Consider the following 17,260-nt stretch of genomic DNA (forward strand, 5'->3'; position numbering starts at 1 on the left):
CCTTGTCACCCACCGTAGACTGAACCGTGCTAATGTTTTGTTCAGTTGTAAAGCAAAACAGACACATTGATCAGCGAATTAAATGTTGGGTTGGTTGCCATTAATGTGCAACAACCATTGACAATTGCAGCAGCTGCAGCTGGAGTTGCACCAACCATGTGCACCCATCCAAGATGTCAAAGGTTGGCAGCCACCATTGTTGAAGAAGAGCTGGAGTTGGCAGCCACCTTTGTTGAAGAAGAGCTGGAGCTGGTGGCACCATTCTTGCCTATAAATAGGCAGCAAGAGAGTAGAGCAAACTGAGATGAGAGTGGTGAGAAATGTAGAGAACAAGAGAGAAAGTGGAGCTGCAATGGCAGCAGCCTTGCTGCTATTGTAGCAGCTGCAAGTGCAGCAAGAGAGCTGGGAGTAGAGTTTGAGTGAAGTGATCCTCCTCCTCCATGTGTGTTGTAATCCTTTCTCTATATATCTCTAATAATATGGACTCTCCCGTGGACGTAGGCGGTTTTGCCGAACCACGTAAAATATGGTGTCAGTGTGCTTAGCCTCCTTTGAGCAACTATCAGTTCACCACCGGTCCGCGTATGGGGGAGCCGGAATCCCCAACAATTGGTATCAGAGCATATGGTTTAAAGTGGTGTTTGATTTTTGCTCAAAAATGAAAGTTGTCAAAATTATGTTTTGACCATACCACTTTGTAGAGGAGGAAGAGACGAAGCCACTGGTGAAAACGGCGTCGAAATCGGACGTCGGACGTGGCCGCACGCACCCACACACGCCGACAAGGTGGCGGCCCACGCGCGCAGACACGCCACACGCGTCACACGCGTCTTCTTCGCCCGGATGGGCTGACCCAACCCGAATACCAGTTGACCCGACCCATTTAACTGACCCGGATAATGATGACGTCATCATGACGTAATAGTGACATCAGCATGCACAGTAGGCATGCCAGGATGACATCAGCCTGATGTAAATGTGACATCATCATGCACAGTCAGCGTGCCATGTCAGCAACCAGTCAGCTGACACGTCAGGAAATTGGGACCCACCTGCCACGTCATCAGTCGCGAGCCGAGCTGAGTTGAGCCGAGCCGCGTGGAGCCGATCCGAGCGGGAGCCGAGCCGCGAGCTGAGGGACAGGATCCAGTGAAGCTGATCCTACGTGCAACCGGATCTGAGATTGAATCTGGGCCGCTCATCAGACCATAATTGTTTTGATCAAATCTTAGCCGTCTGAAATGCGATTTGGACGATTTCAGACTTGCTTCCAGCTAATTTGATCATTCCGGATGCAATGGTACGGTCCGATCATTGAGATTTGATACCAAAAGTGGTGGTGGTGAATTATTAAAGAAACATTGCCTAATAAGAAGGCATCTGAAGGTCATCATGGTGGTCGATGGAGATGAAAAAGAAGATGTCATACACATTTGCCCAATTATGTGTGCTGAACTGCTAAGTGGTGGAATTTTTTTTTTCAGTTGCCTTGAAGGAAGGCAAAAATTGGGACACTCTGGACACCCGGTTATATGGACAATTAGAGGTGTAGAGTGAAAATTGACAAAGACCAATCTTGACGAATCTAAGAACTGGTAGTCTCGCCAGATGTTGAGAAATCATGTATTAAACCAGTATATTCCAGATCACTTGTAAAGGAAAGCCGCAACAAAGCTAGCAAATGGTTGTATATACGGAAAGACAGTACGATGGATAGATATGGCCTAAAAAGTTCTGGCTAGGAGATTGGGTTTTAAGCGGGACCAGTGTGACCCCTCCAATCTTTCCTGGGAACTTGCTTAGTGGAAGGATTATCCATACGGTACTATTTTCGTATATATAGCAGTTTGTAATGAAACGGTTGAAGACTAGCAGGATGATGGCATAAGGGAACAGTTGGGTTCCGTATGTTCAAGGATCTAATGGAGTGGTGATTTCTCCAAAGAAGTTAGATTCGGTGACTGTGATTTCTCGAGGGAGAATTGATGAAGACCCTGATAATGGAAGAGAAATACAGCAAGGGGATAAAGATTGGCACCCTATTTTGACTTTGACAGGTGTTGTGACAGGATGAGCTGTTGTCAAACATAAGCAAGGAATATGGAGAAATCTGGAGAACAGAAATTGCACGAGGGCACACTGAGATTGTACAGGAGTACCCGTATGATCCAACGAGGTACTGTAATGAGACAATAGGTGCAAGGAGAAGAAGTGTTCTCAGATGAAGCTCAGAGCAGAGACTGTTGAAGTTTGTACAACAGGAAGTCTCTTGTGCTCTTGATGAAGACAACAGACGAAGACCTTTCCAATGCATGCAAGGATGGAAAGAGAGCTGTTGCAGAGGCACCTAATTGAGGGGGTGCAAATGCCTGTGACACAAGGCAACCGCCTATGATGAAAGGCGAAGACACCAAAGAGAGTTGGTGTAGGTGGAGTTCTTAAGCGCAATGATGAAAGGCGTAGAAGCTCCAAACATAGAAATCGAAGTGGAGGATTGCGAGGAGTATACCGCAACTTTCTCTTTCTATGTAATCAGTGGCAGTAATCTCTCCCATAGTGCACATGGTGGTAGAGAAATTTTGGAGCCACTTTGAAGCATCTCAGCTGTAGGAGGATGCGACCGCCTATGAAAGGCGAAGACACCTTAGAGAGAAGGTGTGAGGGCCATGATAGGAGCCCCAGTTCAGACCGCCTTATGACAATAGGCGAAGACACCTTAAAGAAGGTGTAAGGGCCACAATATGAGCCCAAAATCAAACCGCCCCATGACAACGAGCGAAGACACCTTAGAGAAGGTGTGAGGGCCATGATAGGAGCCCCGGATCAGACCGCCCTATGACAACGGGCGAAGACACCTTAGAGAAGGTGTGTGTGGGCCGTGATAGGAGCCCAAGTTCAGAACAACCCCAAAGCCAATGTGATGGTTGGATATAAGTGGATATGTGTATGGATAGCCAATGAAGTGGCTATGATAAGTATCAAGACATATATGGATCAACCTTTAATGGGCTGCCCCCATGGGTAAAGGTGGAAAGCTACCTGGACTCTTAGGACTAAGAGCGAGAGACTCACGGAGAAGTAAGGCATGATTCCTAGAGTGGAACAGAGGGCAGACGCAACTCCTGGATGAGTAGACTCTTGGAAGAGTGGTGAGCTCGTGATCATATTGAGATACTCAGATAATGACTGTCGCACTTGGAATATCCGTTTGAGGGGGTGTTGTATGCCTTGGTGTGAGGCTTGATGAATCAATCCGGACCGAGCATGGTTGATATGCTCGAAGGGGAATGTTGTCCCAGAGACAAGCGATAACACTCTTCAGATGTGATGTGGCAGACCATCTGGTTGTAGTGATCCTTTTGTGTGAGAAAAGGTGTGCTTTGGTGACTCTGGTGATTGAAAGGTTTGGCGAGTACCTGTAAACTTGGCCACAAACGCTCTCGAAATGGTAAGCTTGGAAGAGCTGCAGGATGCAAGCCTGTGCTGAAGAAGCAAGAGGACAGTTGCCCCACATGAATGGCAAAGGGGGTGATTGTTGGGTTGGTTGCCATTAATTTGCAACAACCATTGACAATTGCAGCAGCTGCAGCTGGAGTTGCACCAACCATGTGCACCCATCCAAGATGTCAAAGGTTGGCAGCCACCATTGTTGAAGAAGAGCTGGAGTTGGCAACCACCTTTGTTGAAGAAGAGCTGGAGCTGGTGGCACCATTCTTGCCTATAAATAGGCAGCAAGAGAGTAAAGCAAACTGAGATGAGAGTGGTGAGAAATGTAGAGAACAAGAGAGAAAGTGGAGAGCTGCAATGGCAACAGCCTTGCAGCTATTGCAGCAGCTGCAAGTGCAGCAAGAGAGTTGGGAGTAGAGTTTGAGTGAAGTGATCCTCCTCCTCCATGTGTGTTGTAATCCTTTCTCTATATATCTCTAATAATATGGACTCTCCCGTCGACGTAGGCGGTTTTGCCGAACCACGTAAAATATGGTGTCGGTGTGCTTAGCCTCCTTTGAGCAACTATCAGTTCACCACCGGTCCGCGCATGGGGGAGCCGGAATCCCCAACATTAAATTATCAACAATGTATTCTTATACTTTTCTTATGACCAAGCTATAAGTCCCATGACACAGTATTCTCAAAAAGCCAAGGTCATGGTATTTCTATGTTTTCTAAAGAAATTAATATTTAATTTAATTTATATTCTTAATAATAATTTTAATTCGAACAACAAGACAGCATAACACCAAATAATTAATTTATTTTACTCATAACACAACACAATTATTTATTATTAAATAATTTGATATGGTTAATCTCACAATAGAACACAAAGCAAACTCTTATCCTTAAACGTGCATTAAATTTTACTACTTAGAATTTATTAATTTGTATTATACATGTACGTCGTATATTATCTTTGAAGGCTTGTATGACCTCTATATTAGATATCCTTTTTTTATATATATAAAAACATTTCTTTCAATCAATTAATTAAAATAATATTTAAATGATTTTTAATTATTTCATTGTTTTCAAGAGACATAAGCCTTTTATTATGATATTATTGATTAATTTATAAATAATTATGTGTTAGCATAATAGAAAAAAAAATTAAATGATTTGCTTATTAATATTGAATGAGAATAAAATGTATAATATTTTTAATTTTTTGTATTGTTAAGTTTTTATATAATTTTCTCAAATCTATTGTTCTTAGGTTTTTCCATGTGATTATAATAATGTTCGATACATATTTTTTGAATTTTTAATTAAAACTTGTTTTTATGTGCAAAATAAGTTTTTATGTGTGTCGTACCCTCTCGAGAGCTCGACGTCGCGGCGACCCTTCCTGGTAGCAGGGATTTGATTTCGGGGTTTTTGTTTTGTGAAAAAGGGAGTCGCCACCTAGTATTATGGTCACTAGAAAACCTAACTGGTCCTTCAGAGATTCTAAGGCAAGGGACTAGTTGCGTAAAGGGAATGTTTTAGCACCCCTAGTACGCCCTACCTAAGGTAAGCTGCTTGGTGTTTGGTTTGCCTATAATTGCTATGGTGTTGATGTTCTCTAATCCCATCAGTTCCCTAGGATAAGCACCCCTAGTACGCCCTACCTAAGGTAAGCTGCTTGGTGTTTGGTTTGCCTATAATTGCTATGGTGTTGATGTTCTCTAATCCCATCAGTTCCCTAGGATAAGTCTGTTATGATGTACAAACTTGGGTTCAAAGTTTAAGGGAAAGAGTCCTTGGCCAATATGAATCATACCTTTAGATATGTTTATAGAGTGCCAAAGAGAAACGGTGCAGAACTCTTGAAGTTCATGCTTGATTTGAACTAAATTTAGAATTTATGAATTTAGAGACATCTAAGATAGAAATCTGAGGAGATTCAATGCGCTGAAGAGCTCATTTTTCCCTTAGTATTTCAAGTGTTTCGCGACTCGTAAATCGCAGGGAAGAGAAACAAAAAAAAAACTAAGTTAGAAATCTAAGGAAATTCAAGGTGCTTTAAAAACCTATTTTTGCCTTAGTATTTCATATTTCCTTGACTCATAAACTGTGGAATCAAAATTTTGAAATGTCCCCAATTATAATTGAGGCTTCTTTCAAGGAAGTGCGATTAAATGGTTCTAAATAAAATTTTAGGCATAAATCTGCCTTTATGTTAAAAATAAACTAGTTGTGTTCCTGTTAACAATATTTTGGACATTTACCTTTCATAGGTTTTTTGCCCTTATATTATTAAGGGATAATGACTTGTTATTCCTAAAAAATATTTTTTGATATTTACCCCTTGGGGTTTCTTTATCTAAATATTAACGGTGAACAATGACGAATTATTCCCAATAATATTTTGAATATTAACCCCTTTTGGGGTTTCTTTATCCAAACATTTGTAGTGAATAATAACAAATTATTCCTAATAATATTTTGGATATTAACCCATTTGGGGTTTCTTTATCCAAACATTACTAATAAATAACAAATTATTTCTAATAATATTTTGGATATTTATCCCTTTGGGATTTCTTTATCCAAACATTAATAGTGAATAAAAAATGAACTCCCAAAAATAAGATTTTTATATTTTTTGGAATATTGGCCAACACCCTTTGTAATTTATAAACATGTTGTAAAATCCAAGATGCAAGAAAAATAATTTTTTTTGTGTTTAAGAAATCCATGCTAAAACATATTTTTTGAAACCTTGAATATTTGTCTTTTTTAAAAAAATAATTTAAAATATATTAGGGTATTGACCGTATTCAACACACAAGAAATTTTTTATGTTTTGTCGAAAACACAAACAACATAATTATATCAAGTATCACAATTAAAGAAACAAGCCGTACACATCTATATTTCAAAATTCACTGGAAGCTTAAAACAATCCAAATCAAGCAAAGCCTGATATAGCAACTTAAAATTGAATCCTGAATATAAGTCTATCCGTTAGTCTTAAAAGAGAAACACCCATCCGCATGCACAAGAAAACAAAGTTGAACTCAAAGCCTTACACAGAAACAGAAACAGCAACCGGGTCTAGCGCCTATCATCTTTTCCTAATCTCTGACGCTGCCGTGCTAGTTTCATGCAAGAGGCAAGAAACCTCGGAAGCATGTCTCTATACCCCGTATATTCAAAACTGAACTAGATAATCAAAAACAACTGGCCTACTAAATCACCTTCAAAGAAAGAAAGAAAAAAACGACCAACAGAAACTGCCTAAAAGAAACCCCTCAACTGCAGAGGAACCCCTCTTGCATTTTTCTTTATAGATAAACTAAATCTATGTGGAAGGCATTCCTAATACACATCCCAGTCAAAGAGGAACTGAGCCGAGGAGGGGAAGGATGGTGAAGGCCTTTAAAAATCACGGTCCCTCACGGCAAAAGAACCAGAAAAGAAATATGCAGCTTTAACATAAGCAAAAGGAAACCAACTCAGAGCTATGGATGGAACAATGGGTAAACATACCACCTTTTGTCCCAACAGAAAACGAACGTCTAGAGCAAAGGAAACAAACAGTTCTGGAGCATAACAAAACACATATGCACAGGTTTGAATATAGCGGGAAAAACAAAGGGGGGGGGGGGGGGGGGGCGAAACTTATACCTGCAGATTGCTTGCAAAAAGGGAGAACAAACCGGTGGGCAGTCCCTGCATGTTTGCCCTTGATGACCCGAAGAAAACCTTCCTCCTTTACCGTTAGGAACTTTTTTCAAAACCCTTTAGAGCTTTGTTAAATTATTTTTCGGCAGGGTAGAAATAGTTTGAAGTTAACCTCCCCTCCCTTTCGTTGTTTCCCTCTATTTTCTACCCCAACTTCTACTTGTTCTCTCAGTTCCCTCTTTTCCCTTGTCTTTATGTTTTCCTTTTCCTCTGTCTCTACTTCTTCTTCTTTTGTGCGTGCTTAACTCTCTCCATCTCCCTCTACTCTCTCTGTTTTTGGCCTCCCTCCCCCGTCTCTACCTTTTCTCTCTGTCTTTAAACTCTCTCTGTCTCCCTCCCTCTCTTTTTTTTCTTTGTATTTAAACTCTCTCTGTTTCCCTCCACTTTTCTCTTTTTCTCCCCCCACTTGCTTTCTTTTCACAGCTTGTATATATAGTCAAGCGAAACTTGGAGGCCCCTCTCCTCCTCCTCATCCCAGCCGTGTGTATTAGGGATGAAATCCCAGCCCTTCGATGGTGTGAGGCTCCCTCTGCGTCCTCTTCCCCTAGCTGGCACTGGAGGTACAAAGCCGTTCCCTCTTGCAGCTGCCATCCTAGCATGAAAAGGGGGACTGTTTTGTGCAGTGCAAGGACGGGAGAAATGCCAAAAACAGAAAATGGCAAGAAACAGCTGCAGAGGAGGGAAACGGTTGCAGACGGGGGTACAGTACCATGCTTATTAATTCAAAATGGGGCTGCTCTCATACGGCATCGTTTAGCTAAAGAAGTGAATTAAAAAAAAGACAAAGACGGTGTCGTTTAGAAAGGCAGCAGAAACGTAACCCCTCGTGGCAGAATTTCTGTCATTTTCTAATCCTATCCCTGTTTTTTCTATTTCTTCCCAAAACCCAGCCAAGCTCTTCCAGTCTTTATCTGCAATTAACTCCCTTATTTCAGTTTTTTCAATTCAGTCCTGCAGACTTGGGGGGCAAAAATCCATCCTGCGGCAGAAAATTTTTGTGGCAGAATTTCCTCGGCAGAATTTTCACTTCCTCATTAAATATTCAAACGTAAATATCTTGAGCTTCTGATATCGAAATTAAGCGATTCAAAAACTCAAATTCATCTACACATGTAGGACTACAACTTTCATGAAGGATTCGAGGTGAGATAAAATTGTTTTACAGAACAGATTCGGGCCGCAATCTGATTGGTAAAAAATGGTCTCCTGATCTGATTCAAAAACTGACGAATGCCGAGCATCCCGATATGACTGAGAGTATAACCTAAGAATAACAACCAGAAAAATCATGATGGAAGCATAGTTTTTAGTGCGACTCTGGTCAAAATCTTGCTCGCGGCAGAATTCTCGTCAGATATTCAAACAGGAATATCTTCATAAAAATAAGTGACTGAATGGTTTGTTGTATTTCATAGATCAAACAGTACAGTATATATAACCACAACTTGCTATCATTTCTACTATTAAGGCTTTGAAGTCGTGATCCAAAATTAGCGGGATATGACCTCTGCTAATTTTAGGCAAGTAAAGATATTATTAATATTTACATAGGTATTTCTTAATACTCCCCCTCAAGTTGGAGAGTGAATATCATGAAGTCCCAACTTGTTGCGCAATGTCACAAACTGATCCTTTCCCAATGCCTTTGTAAAAATATCTGCCAATTGGAAGCGTGTAGGTACATATGAAGGACTAACCACTCCAGCTTGTAGTTTTTCTCGAACTATGTGACAATCAATTTCGATATGCTTTGTACGTTCATGAAAAACAGGATTTGCTGCAATATGTAAAGCTGCCTGATTATCACAGAATAAAGGTGCAGGAGCTGTTTGTGGGATTTTTAAATCCTGTAGTATAAAGAGTAACCAAGTCAGCTCCAAACATGTGTTGGCCATGGCTCGATATTCAGCTTGTGCTGATGACCTTGAAACATTGGCTTGTTTCTTGGATTTCCATGAGATGAGTGAATTTCCAAGAAATATATAGTATCCTGTAACTGATCTCCTTGTTGCACGGCAACCTCCCCAATCTGAATCACAAAAAGCCTTTAATGTAAGATTGTTAGTGGCAGAAAATAACAAACCCTGACCTGGAGTCCCTTTGATGTATTTAAGGACCCGTATGGCGGCATCCCAATGAGTTTTGCGGGGTTGATGTATGAATTCACTTAACGTTCGAACATGATAGACAATAACAGGCCTTGTGACAGTAAGGTAGATCAATCGACCAACTAGTCTCTTGTATTTTGATGGATCATCCAGTAATTTTCCATCTGTGGGAGTGAGTTTCAAGTTCTGTTCCATTGGGAACTTGTCTGGACGTGCAGCTAGAAGTCCTGAATCTTGTAAAATATCAAGTGCATACTTTCTTTGAGACATGAAGATGCCTTTCTTAGACTGAGAGAATTCGATGCCTAAAAAATATTTCAAATCTCCAAGATCTTTGATGCGGAAGCGTTTGAGAAGGAACTTTTTAAGACGTTCCATTTCTTGAAGATTATTTCCTGTGAGAAGTATGTCGTCAACGTAGATCAGAACTGCAGTAAATGAAGTGTCTTGAGCCTTGGTAAAAAGAGAATAATCAGCTTTAGATTGTTGGTAACCGGCCTGTTGAATGGTATCTAAGAAGGTGGAAAACCAGTTTCTGGAAGCTTGTTTGAGGCCATAGAGTGACTTGTTAAGCCGACACACAACATTCTCCCCCTATCGGCGAAGACCAAGAGGAGGCTCCATGTATACCACCTCATGTAAAGCGCCATGCAGAAAAGCATTCTGCACGTCCAATTGATGGATGAACCAATGACGAGCAGCAGCAACAGCAAGAAGACAACGTACTGTAGTGAGTTTGGCGGTAGGGGAGAAAGTCTCTTGATAATCAATGCCCTCAATTTGAATGGAGCCTTTGGCAACAAGCCGAGCCTTATAATGTTCAATAGTGCCGTCAGACCTGTGTTTGATTTTGTAGACCCATTTGCAGCCGATTGGTTTATGACCAACAGGCAGTGGAACCAAACTCCAAGTGTTATTGAGTTGCAGAGCTTCTAATTCTGCAGTCATAGCATGACGCCAATTTGGGTCAAGAATGGCCTGGGCATAGGATGTAGGTTCTGTGTGACCTGTAATCTTAGCAAGAAAGGCACAATGGGCAGAAGATAAACGTGAGTAGGTAAGGAAATGAGAAAGAGGATATCGAGTACCTGATGCAGAACAAGGCATTAAGGTTAAGTGATTGACGTGGTTGGACATGTGGTAGTCTGCATGCCATGCTGGAGGATGTTTAGTACGAGTGGACTGTCGGGGAGGGGTAAGGGGAATGATGGGCTGATCTGGAGGAGTAGGGGTGGATGTAATGGGTGGTGACAGCTCATATGAGGGGATGTGTGTCGGGGACGAAGGTGGGATAGGAGAGGGGGGTATATCAGGTGCATGTGGTGGGTTGCCATTTGGGTTAGATGGATGGACTGGTGGGTTAGGTATATCGGGCATGGATGTCCAGTTGTCTAAAAAAACAGAGGAAAGTGGAGGAGTTTGAGAGGTAGATGAGGTAGGAATTTGAGAGAAAGGGAAGGAATGTTCACAGAATCGAACATCGCGGCTAACAAAGAATTTGTTTGTCTCTAAATTGTAGAGTCTGTAACCCTTTTGGCCAGTAGGATATCCAACAAAGACACAACATGTGGCGCGAGGGTCAAATTTTTGAATAGGATGGACAACAGTTGCATAACAGAGGCAACCAAATACTCTCAAGTGATCGAATGAGGGGGGGCGGTTGTATAGGAACTCGAAAGGTGATTTATTGGAGAGTAACGGGGAGGGTAATCGGTTAATGAGATAGACAGTGGTCAAGACACAATCACCCCAGAAAATAAGGGGTAGATGAGACTGAAAAAGTAATGCACGTGCGACGGTTAGAATGTGACGATGCTTGCGTTCTACAACTCCATTTTGTTGAGGAGTGTAAACACAAGTGCGCTGATATACAATACCATGATTCTGAAAAAATTCCCTCATGGAGAAAAACTCTGATCTATTGTCTACCCGAATGGTTTTAATGTTGGCATGAAATTGAGTTTGAGCAAAAACGACAAAAGATTTGAGGAGGTTTTGGGTTTCAGATTTATGTTGCATCAAAAATATCCATGTGCACCTAGTGAAATCATCCACAATGGTAAGAAAGAAACGTGCTCCTGAATGTGTGGGAATTTTATGTGGACCCCAAATATCACAATGTAACAAATCAAATGCAGCTTTAGTGGAGATTAAACTGAGAGGGAATGGCAGTCTCGTTTGTTTGGCCATGGGACAAACACTACAATTATAATCAAAGGAAATAGTTTTGGAATGCAATAATGGAGAAGCTAGTCTAAATGAGAGGAGAGGGAAACTTGATATGAGGCAGGTGTATGTTGTAATGGAGACATGTAGTAGAGACCACCACGCTGTTTACCCGAGCCAATCATCTTCCCCGTAGCCAAGTCCTGCAAGACACAGAAGGTGGGGAATAAAATGGCACAACAATTTAGAGAATGAGTGAGTTTACTGACAGACATGAGATTTAGGCGAAAAGATGGAACACATAAAACTTTGTCTAATGTGATATTTGAATTAAATGGTATGGTGCCAGTGGAAGTGATTGGGGCACAAGAACCCGTGGGTAAATTAACAATCGGAATTTGTGAGGATTCAACTTTAGTGAAAATTGTGGAGTCATAAGTGATGTGATCAGTAGCTCCACTATCTAAAATCCAAGGTTTGGTGAACACAGAATTTATAGAAGGGTTGAAAAAAGAAGCCAAACCTGCAGCATTAGCATAAGCATTGCTATTATGAGGAATGAGTTGAACTTATCATAGAAACAGCTTGTGCTAGTTGGTGGAGTTGCTCTGCAGAGATCTCATTTAGGAGATTAGATTGAGAGGCTAGCTGGGATGGCGCACTGAAGCCATGTGACTGGCCCCTATGCACTGGAGCTATGTCTACTGCGTGAGTAGCAGGAAACAACCCACGCGGATTAGTGTTCCCTTTCGATCCTTGACGTTGTTGCTTGGATTGGTTGTGTCTACTGGCTTGAGTTCCTGTGTTATTGGGTACCCATGTCCCATTTTTAAATTTACAACGATCCTCAGTGTGTCCTCTCCTGTCACAATAGTTGCAACGAAATTTAAGGGTCCGACATTCTTCAATTGTGTGACCGTTTCTATCACAATGCTCACAGTGTTTGTTTGTAGAATCATTCAACATATTGTTAGATCTGTTATGAATTGCAGCTGCAATGGAAAAATTGTCTGTTGATGCTGATGTTACCTGTCGCTGAGTCTCATCTTGAATGACTAGTGAATAGGCTTGACGAACATTGGGTAATGGAGACATCATAAGGATGTTGCTACGAACACCATTGTAACTGTCATTGAGACCCATAAGGAATTGCATCATTCGATCTTCTTCCTTTTGTGCACTGTGTGCGTTCATCTATTTTCATGTGACAGGGGTTTAATGTGTTTCTAATTCATCCCAGAGATCTTTGAGTTTCTTGTAATAATCTGAAACTGTCATGGTGCCTTGTGAGAGAGAAGCGATGGATTTTTGTATCTGATATATGGTTGGAGCATTCTTTTGTGAGAACTGATCTGTAAAATCCTGCCACACTTGATGAACAGTTTTGGCATGGACAACTGCTTTGGCCAGATCATGTTCCATTGAGTGAGCAAGCCATGATAAAATCATACTGTTGCATCGATTCCAGAGAGCATACTCTGTTGCTTGTTCAGTTTCTGAAGGAGGTTGAATGGTTCCATTTATAAAGCCAACTTTGTTCTTGGCTGTGAGAGCATGAATCATTGATTTACTCCAAGATGGGTAATTGGTGCCGTTCAACTTTATTGGAACGAGCATGAGACCGGGGTGATCTGATTGATGAACAAAGTATGGATGTAATGAATGCATATTGAGATTTTTGGAATTGTTGTTTTTGGTTTCTGGGAGTATTTGGTTGGACAAGGTTATTAAAGGCGGCTGAGATGTAGAAGGCGACAAATACCTAGATACTGCTCTGATACCATCATAAAAATAAGTGACTGAATGGTTTGTTGTATTTCATAGATCAAACAGTATAGTATATATAACCACAACTTGCTATCATTCCTACTATTAAGGCTTTGAAGCCGTGATCCAAAATTAGCGGGGTATGACCTCTGCTAATTTTGGGCAAGTAAAGATATTATTAATATTTACATAGGTATTTCTTAATATATCTTGAGCTCCTGATATTGAAATCAAGCAATTCGAAAGCCAAAATTTATCTATGTGTCCAGAACTACAACTTTAATGAGGGATTCGAAGTGAGATAAAATTGTTTTAAGGAACAGAAACTGGCAGCAATCTGGTTGGTAAAAAAGAGTCTCCATTAGCATGTATGGCTTTAAAAAATAGGTAACAACAGATGCCCCCTCTTTACGAAACTTGCGAAGCTAAAACTTGAGTAGCAAGTTTTGTAAAGATAAAATAATTGATAAACTATCAAAACTCGATGCCTTCTTAAAGATGGTCTCATTATCCGGTGACCTACTTGTTTTAGACAACTCCACGTTTATGGTCTAAGTATCAGGTTACCTACCCGTTTTGCAATTTAGTAGTTTTTTAGAAAAACTCTCACGTTTTTTCTAAAAAATGGTCTCAATGTCGGGTGACCTGCCCATTTTAATATTTTTTAGAAAAAACTCCACGTTTTTTTTTTCTAAAAAAGGGTCTCAATGTCGGGTGACCTGCTCGTTTTCAGATTTGTTTTAGAAAAACTCCACGCTTTTTCTAAGAAATGGTCTCAATGTCGGGTGACCTGCCTGTTTTAAGAATTTTAGAAGTCTATCGGCCACTGAAAATAATCACGCCCCTGTTCTGCTATGGAATGGTTATGCCCCTCCAAAAGTGGATGTGTTCATATGGCTTCTTTTTCATGGCAGTTTGAGTACACAGAGTTTTTTAGCTGAGAGGAGAATCATTAATTATGAGGAATCTCACTGCCCATTCTGCTGCAAGGAAACTGAGACAATTAATCATCTCTTCCATTGGTGTCCTATAACATGGTCTCTTTGGGGTCGTTTCTTGAACTGGTTCGGGTGCTCAGGTTGTCTGCACAAAGACCCAAATCAAAATCTACAGGAATGGTCCGGTTTGATTAATGGAAATTTTCAGCGACGTGCTATTACCCTCCTCTGCAAAGGTCTGTACTGGTCAATTTGGATAGCGCGCAACCGCCTAATCTTCGAATCCAAGACTCTGGATTGGGATATGATTTTTTATCTCACCTTTCACCGTTTGACCTTCTGGTTGAAGTCTTCAGTTAGAAATTTCAGCTATACAGGCTCAGATCTTTTTAGAAATCCTGAATGTATTATGAACTGGACTAATTAATTAGGTCCTCGTCGCTTTGGTCTTCTCTTTTCTTTTATATTCCCATTGTATTTTATCTTTCGTTTAGTTTCACCTACTTGATGGGGCTGTTTAATATATAATTCTCTCGTTTACTATAAAAAAAAAAAAAGTCTTTTACACTTAACCACCTCCAAACTAGTCAATTTGCTCAGCACGAGACCCTTCCATATAAACCTCATGTCAGGCACAGATTCCAAGCGTAATTTTTCCAAATTTGTCAACCCCTGCATCAAAAGAAAACAAGGGTACCAATTTGTTAGATATAATTCCTAATAAATTTCGTGCACTTTGGAATATGTAACATATATTGGTAAATAGATGTTTCCTAGTATGATGTAGTATAATTTTGGTAAATAGATGAACGAATTGTCCCCAATACTTCAACCAAAAACTTATCAACAAAAGGATATAAGTAGACACGGAAACAGGGCCTCAATTTCACTCAAACTCCTTTTAAAAAATACTTCCATTAATTGGGGGAAAAGCCTCAATTTCACTCAAACTTGGAAAGCATAAAGATTGAAAAATCTGTATATCATTTCATCAAGAGACAAGGAATGATACAGTTAGACAACTCCTTTTAAATTTACTAATAATCATCAATTACTTCAGTTTCAGAAATTTAAAGATATTTTAACTGAATTAAATATTTGAACACAAAAGCTATGTTCTTATATATTAAATCTAACAGATAATATGATTTCTATGATTAATTGTTGGTATTAATAACGCAAACAACAATGAGGCAGTTAAGTTATGATTTCTATGTTTGTTATATAATTAAAAAATATTTATATATGTTTAGATAAAAAAAATATCATAAAAAATAAAAATAAGGCAGTTATGATTTCTATGTTTGTTATATAATTAAAAAAAATCAAATACTTTACTTTAAGAAATTTGGAGGAAGAAAGAATAAACTATCGCAATTGACAATTTAAATTAAGTGGAGAAATATAAATTACGTACTTGTAGCTGTGCCAACCAATTACCCACTTCTTCGTGGCCTTCAAGGCTAATCTTTGCGAAGGCAATTGAGCATCAAAATTCCTTGGACCTAAAAAGCTGTAATTTGATCTGAGCTCAAGAGACAATTCTCTTAGCCGAGGGAACTTGATGATGCCATCTCTGTTATGAGACAAAGAGACTGGGAAGACATATTACAGTTTATCACAGAAAGATTTGTTGATAGTTTTTAATTCTGGGAAGCAAAGAGACTCTGGAATTATTTCCCTTTCACCATCCTCTTCTCTGATAATATGCTTCAATTCACCGCAGTTATTTATGAAAAGAACTTCTAGCTTTGGCAGACTTTGAGCGAGGGACGGTGTGAAGATAAATGCCAGTTTGTCGAGAGAATTCAAACTCAGATGAATAAAACTTTGGAAGCTGACATGTCTGGTGGGCCCCTTCCATATGCATTTGAGCTCAGGTAACCCCCGCAACCGTAACTCTGTTAAAGATGACAGCAGCAGCATCTCCTTCTCCTCACTGCTTCCTTCATCAGCCTCACCCAATTCAAATACCTCTTCCAATGATCTACAGCTCTCAACAAACACCTCCTTTAGATTTTTCAAAACTTGCCGCAATCTTGCTGGAAACAGAGTGAAAACATCCCCACAATCCGTCACGCTTACAGATTCTAATTTATGTAAAACCAATTGCTCAAATGTCTTCGCATTTAAGGATGTACCAGCCAAATTTAATCTTGTCGTGGTTGGGTATCCTCCTGCCACTAACCAATTCCCTAATATCATATCATATTTGAGCAAGCTAACTGGAAAAACAAAATCTCTGGGAATGCATTTCATCTTCGGTATCCTCAATGATAATACGGCTAACTGAGACAACGAATTTAGTTCTTTCAGGCTTGCATTCATTCCTCCTGTGCTGTCACATCCAACAACATCCCATCCATCAAAGCTGCGATGCCCGATCAACAGCTCTTCTAACTTCTTCAACCTTCCAATCAAATTCACAGGGATCCTTCTTAGCCTTTGACAACCTGTTACATCCAACAACCTTAACTCCTTGAGCTCTCCTATTTCATCGGGTAATTCTTCAATGGATAAGCACCACTTAAAAACAAGAATCTTAAGTCTCTGCATCTTTCTCAACCAAATGAGGTCCTTGCATCCACACCTGATCAACACCAACGATTGAAGTTTCGTTGAGAGTTCAAGTGATTGCAATGACAAACACCCTCCCTTCAGAGACAGAACTTCAATTTCTCTCATCCCTTCAAAAAACTTATCTGGAACATTCATACCATCATCCAGTTCTAATAATAGAACTTTGAGCTGTGGACATACCAATCCTTCAGGAAGTTCTGCTAGTTTATTGCCCATTAACGAAATTGTTGTGCAACCTTCACAGCTTTCAATACTCGTTGGCCACTTCTTTTGATGATGCTATCTGAATAGCAACATCACGAACCAAGTCATGCATTCTCACATGTTCTTCAGTTTCAGTGCCCAACAACAAACAACAAGCTTTGAGGTCTTTGATTGCCACATGAATTTGTTCCCTTGCATCTTCAATGGGCTCCCCATCTTGATGTAACCCATAGCCAACTGCATATCTTCATAAAAATAAGTGACGGAATGGTTTGTTATATTTCATAGATCAAACAGTACAGTATATACAACCATAACTTGCTATCAATCTTA

The 17,260-nt window shown here is 40.1% G+C and overlaps 1 protein-coding gene across 3 annotated transcripts in view; it reads right to left on the reverse strand.

Moving 5' to 3' along the window:
• The window catches only part of LOC127904504 (disease resistance protein RPS2-like), an 84,275-nt gene extending 67,289 nt beyond the window's left edge, over positions 1-16,986 (reverse strand). Inside the window, exon 1 of one of the 3 annotated variants that reach the window (XM_052448531.1) lies at positions 16,718-16,986. In XM_052448531.1, coding sequence (XP_052304491.1) covers positions 16,718-16,939 — 222 coding nt within the window. In that variant the 5' untranslated portion in view covers positions 16,940-16,986. Of the gene's footprint in view, positions 1-16,459 lie in introns of all 3 variants that reach the window. The other 2 variants (XM_052448533.1, XM_052448535.1) reach the window with 2 other exon arrangements.
• Positions 16,987-17,260: the final 274 nt, after the last annotated feature.

The sequence above is a fragment of the Populus trichocarpa genome, chromosome 1, assembly GCF_000002775.5.
Source record: "Populus trichocarpa isolate Nisqually-1 chromosome 1, P.trichocarpa_v4.1, whole genome shotgun sequence".
Taxonomy (NCBI): Eukaryota; Viridiplantae; Streptophyta; class Magnoliopsida; order Malpighiales; family Salicaceae; genus Populus; species Populus trichocarpa.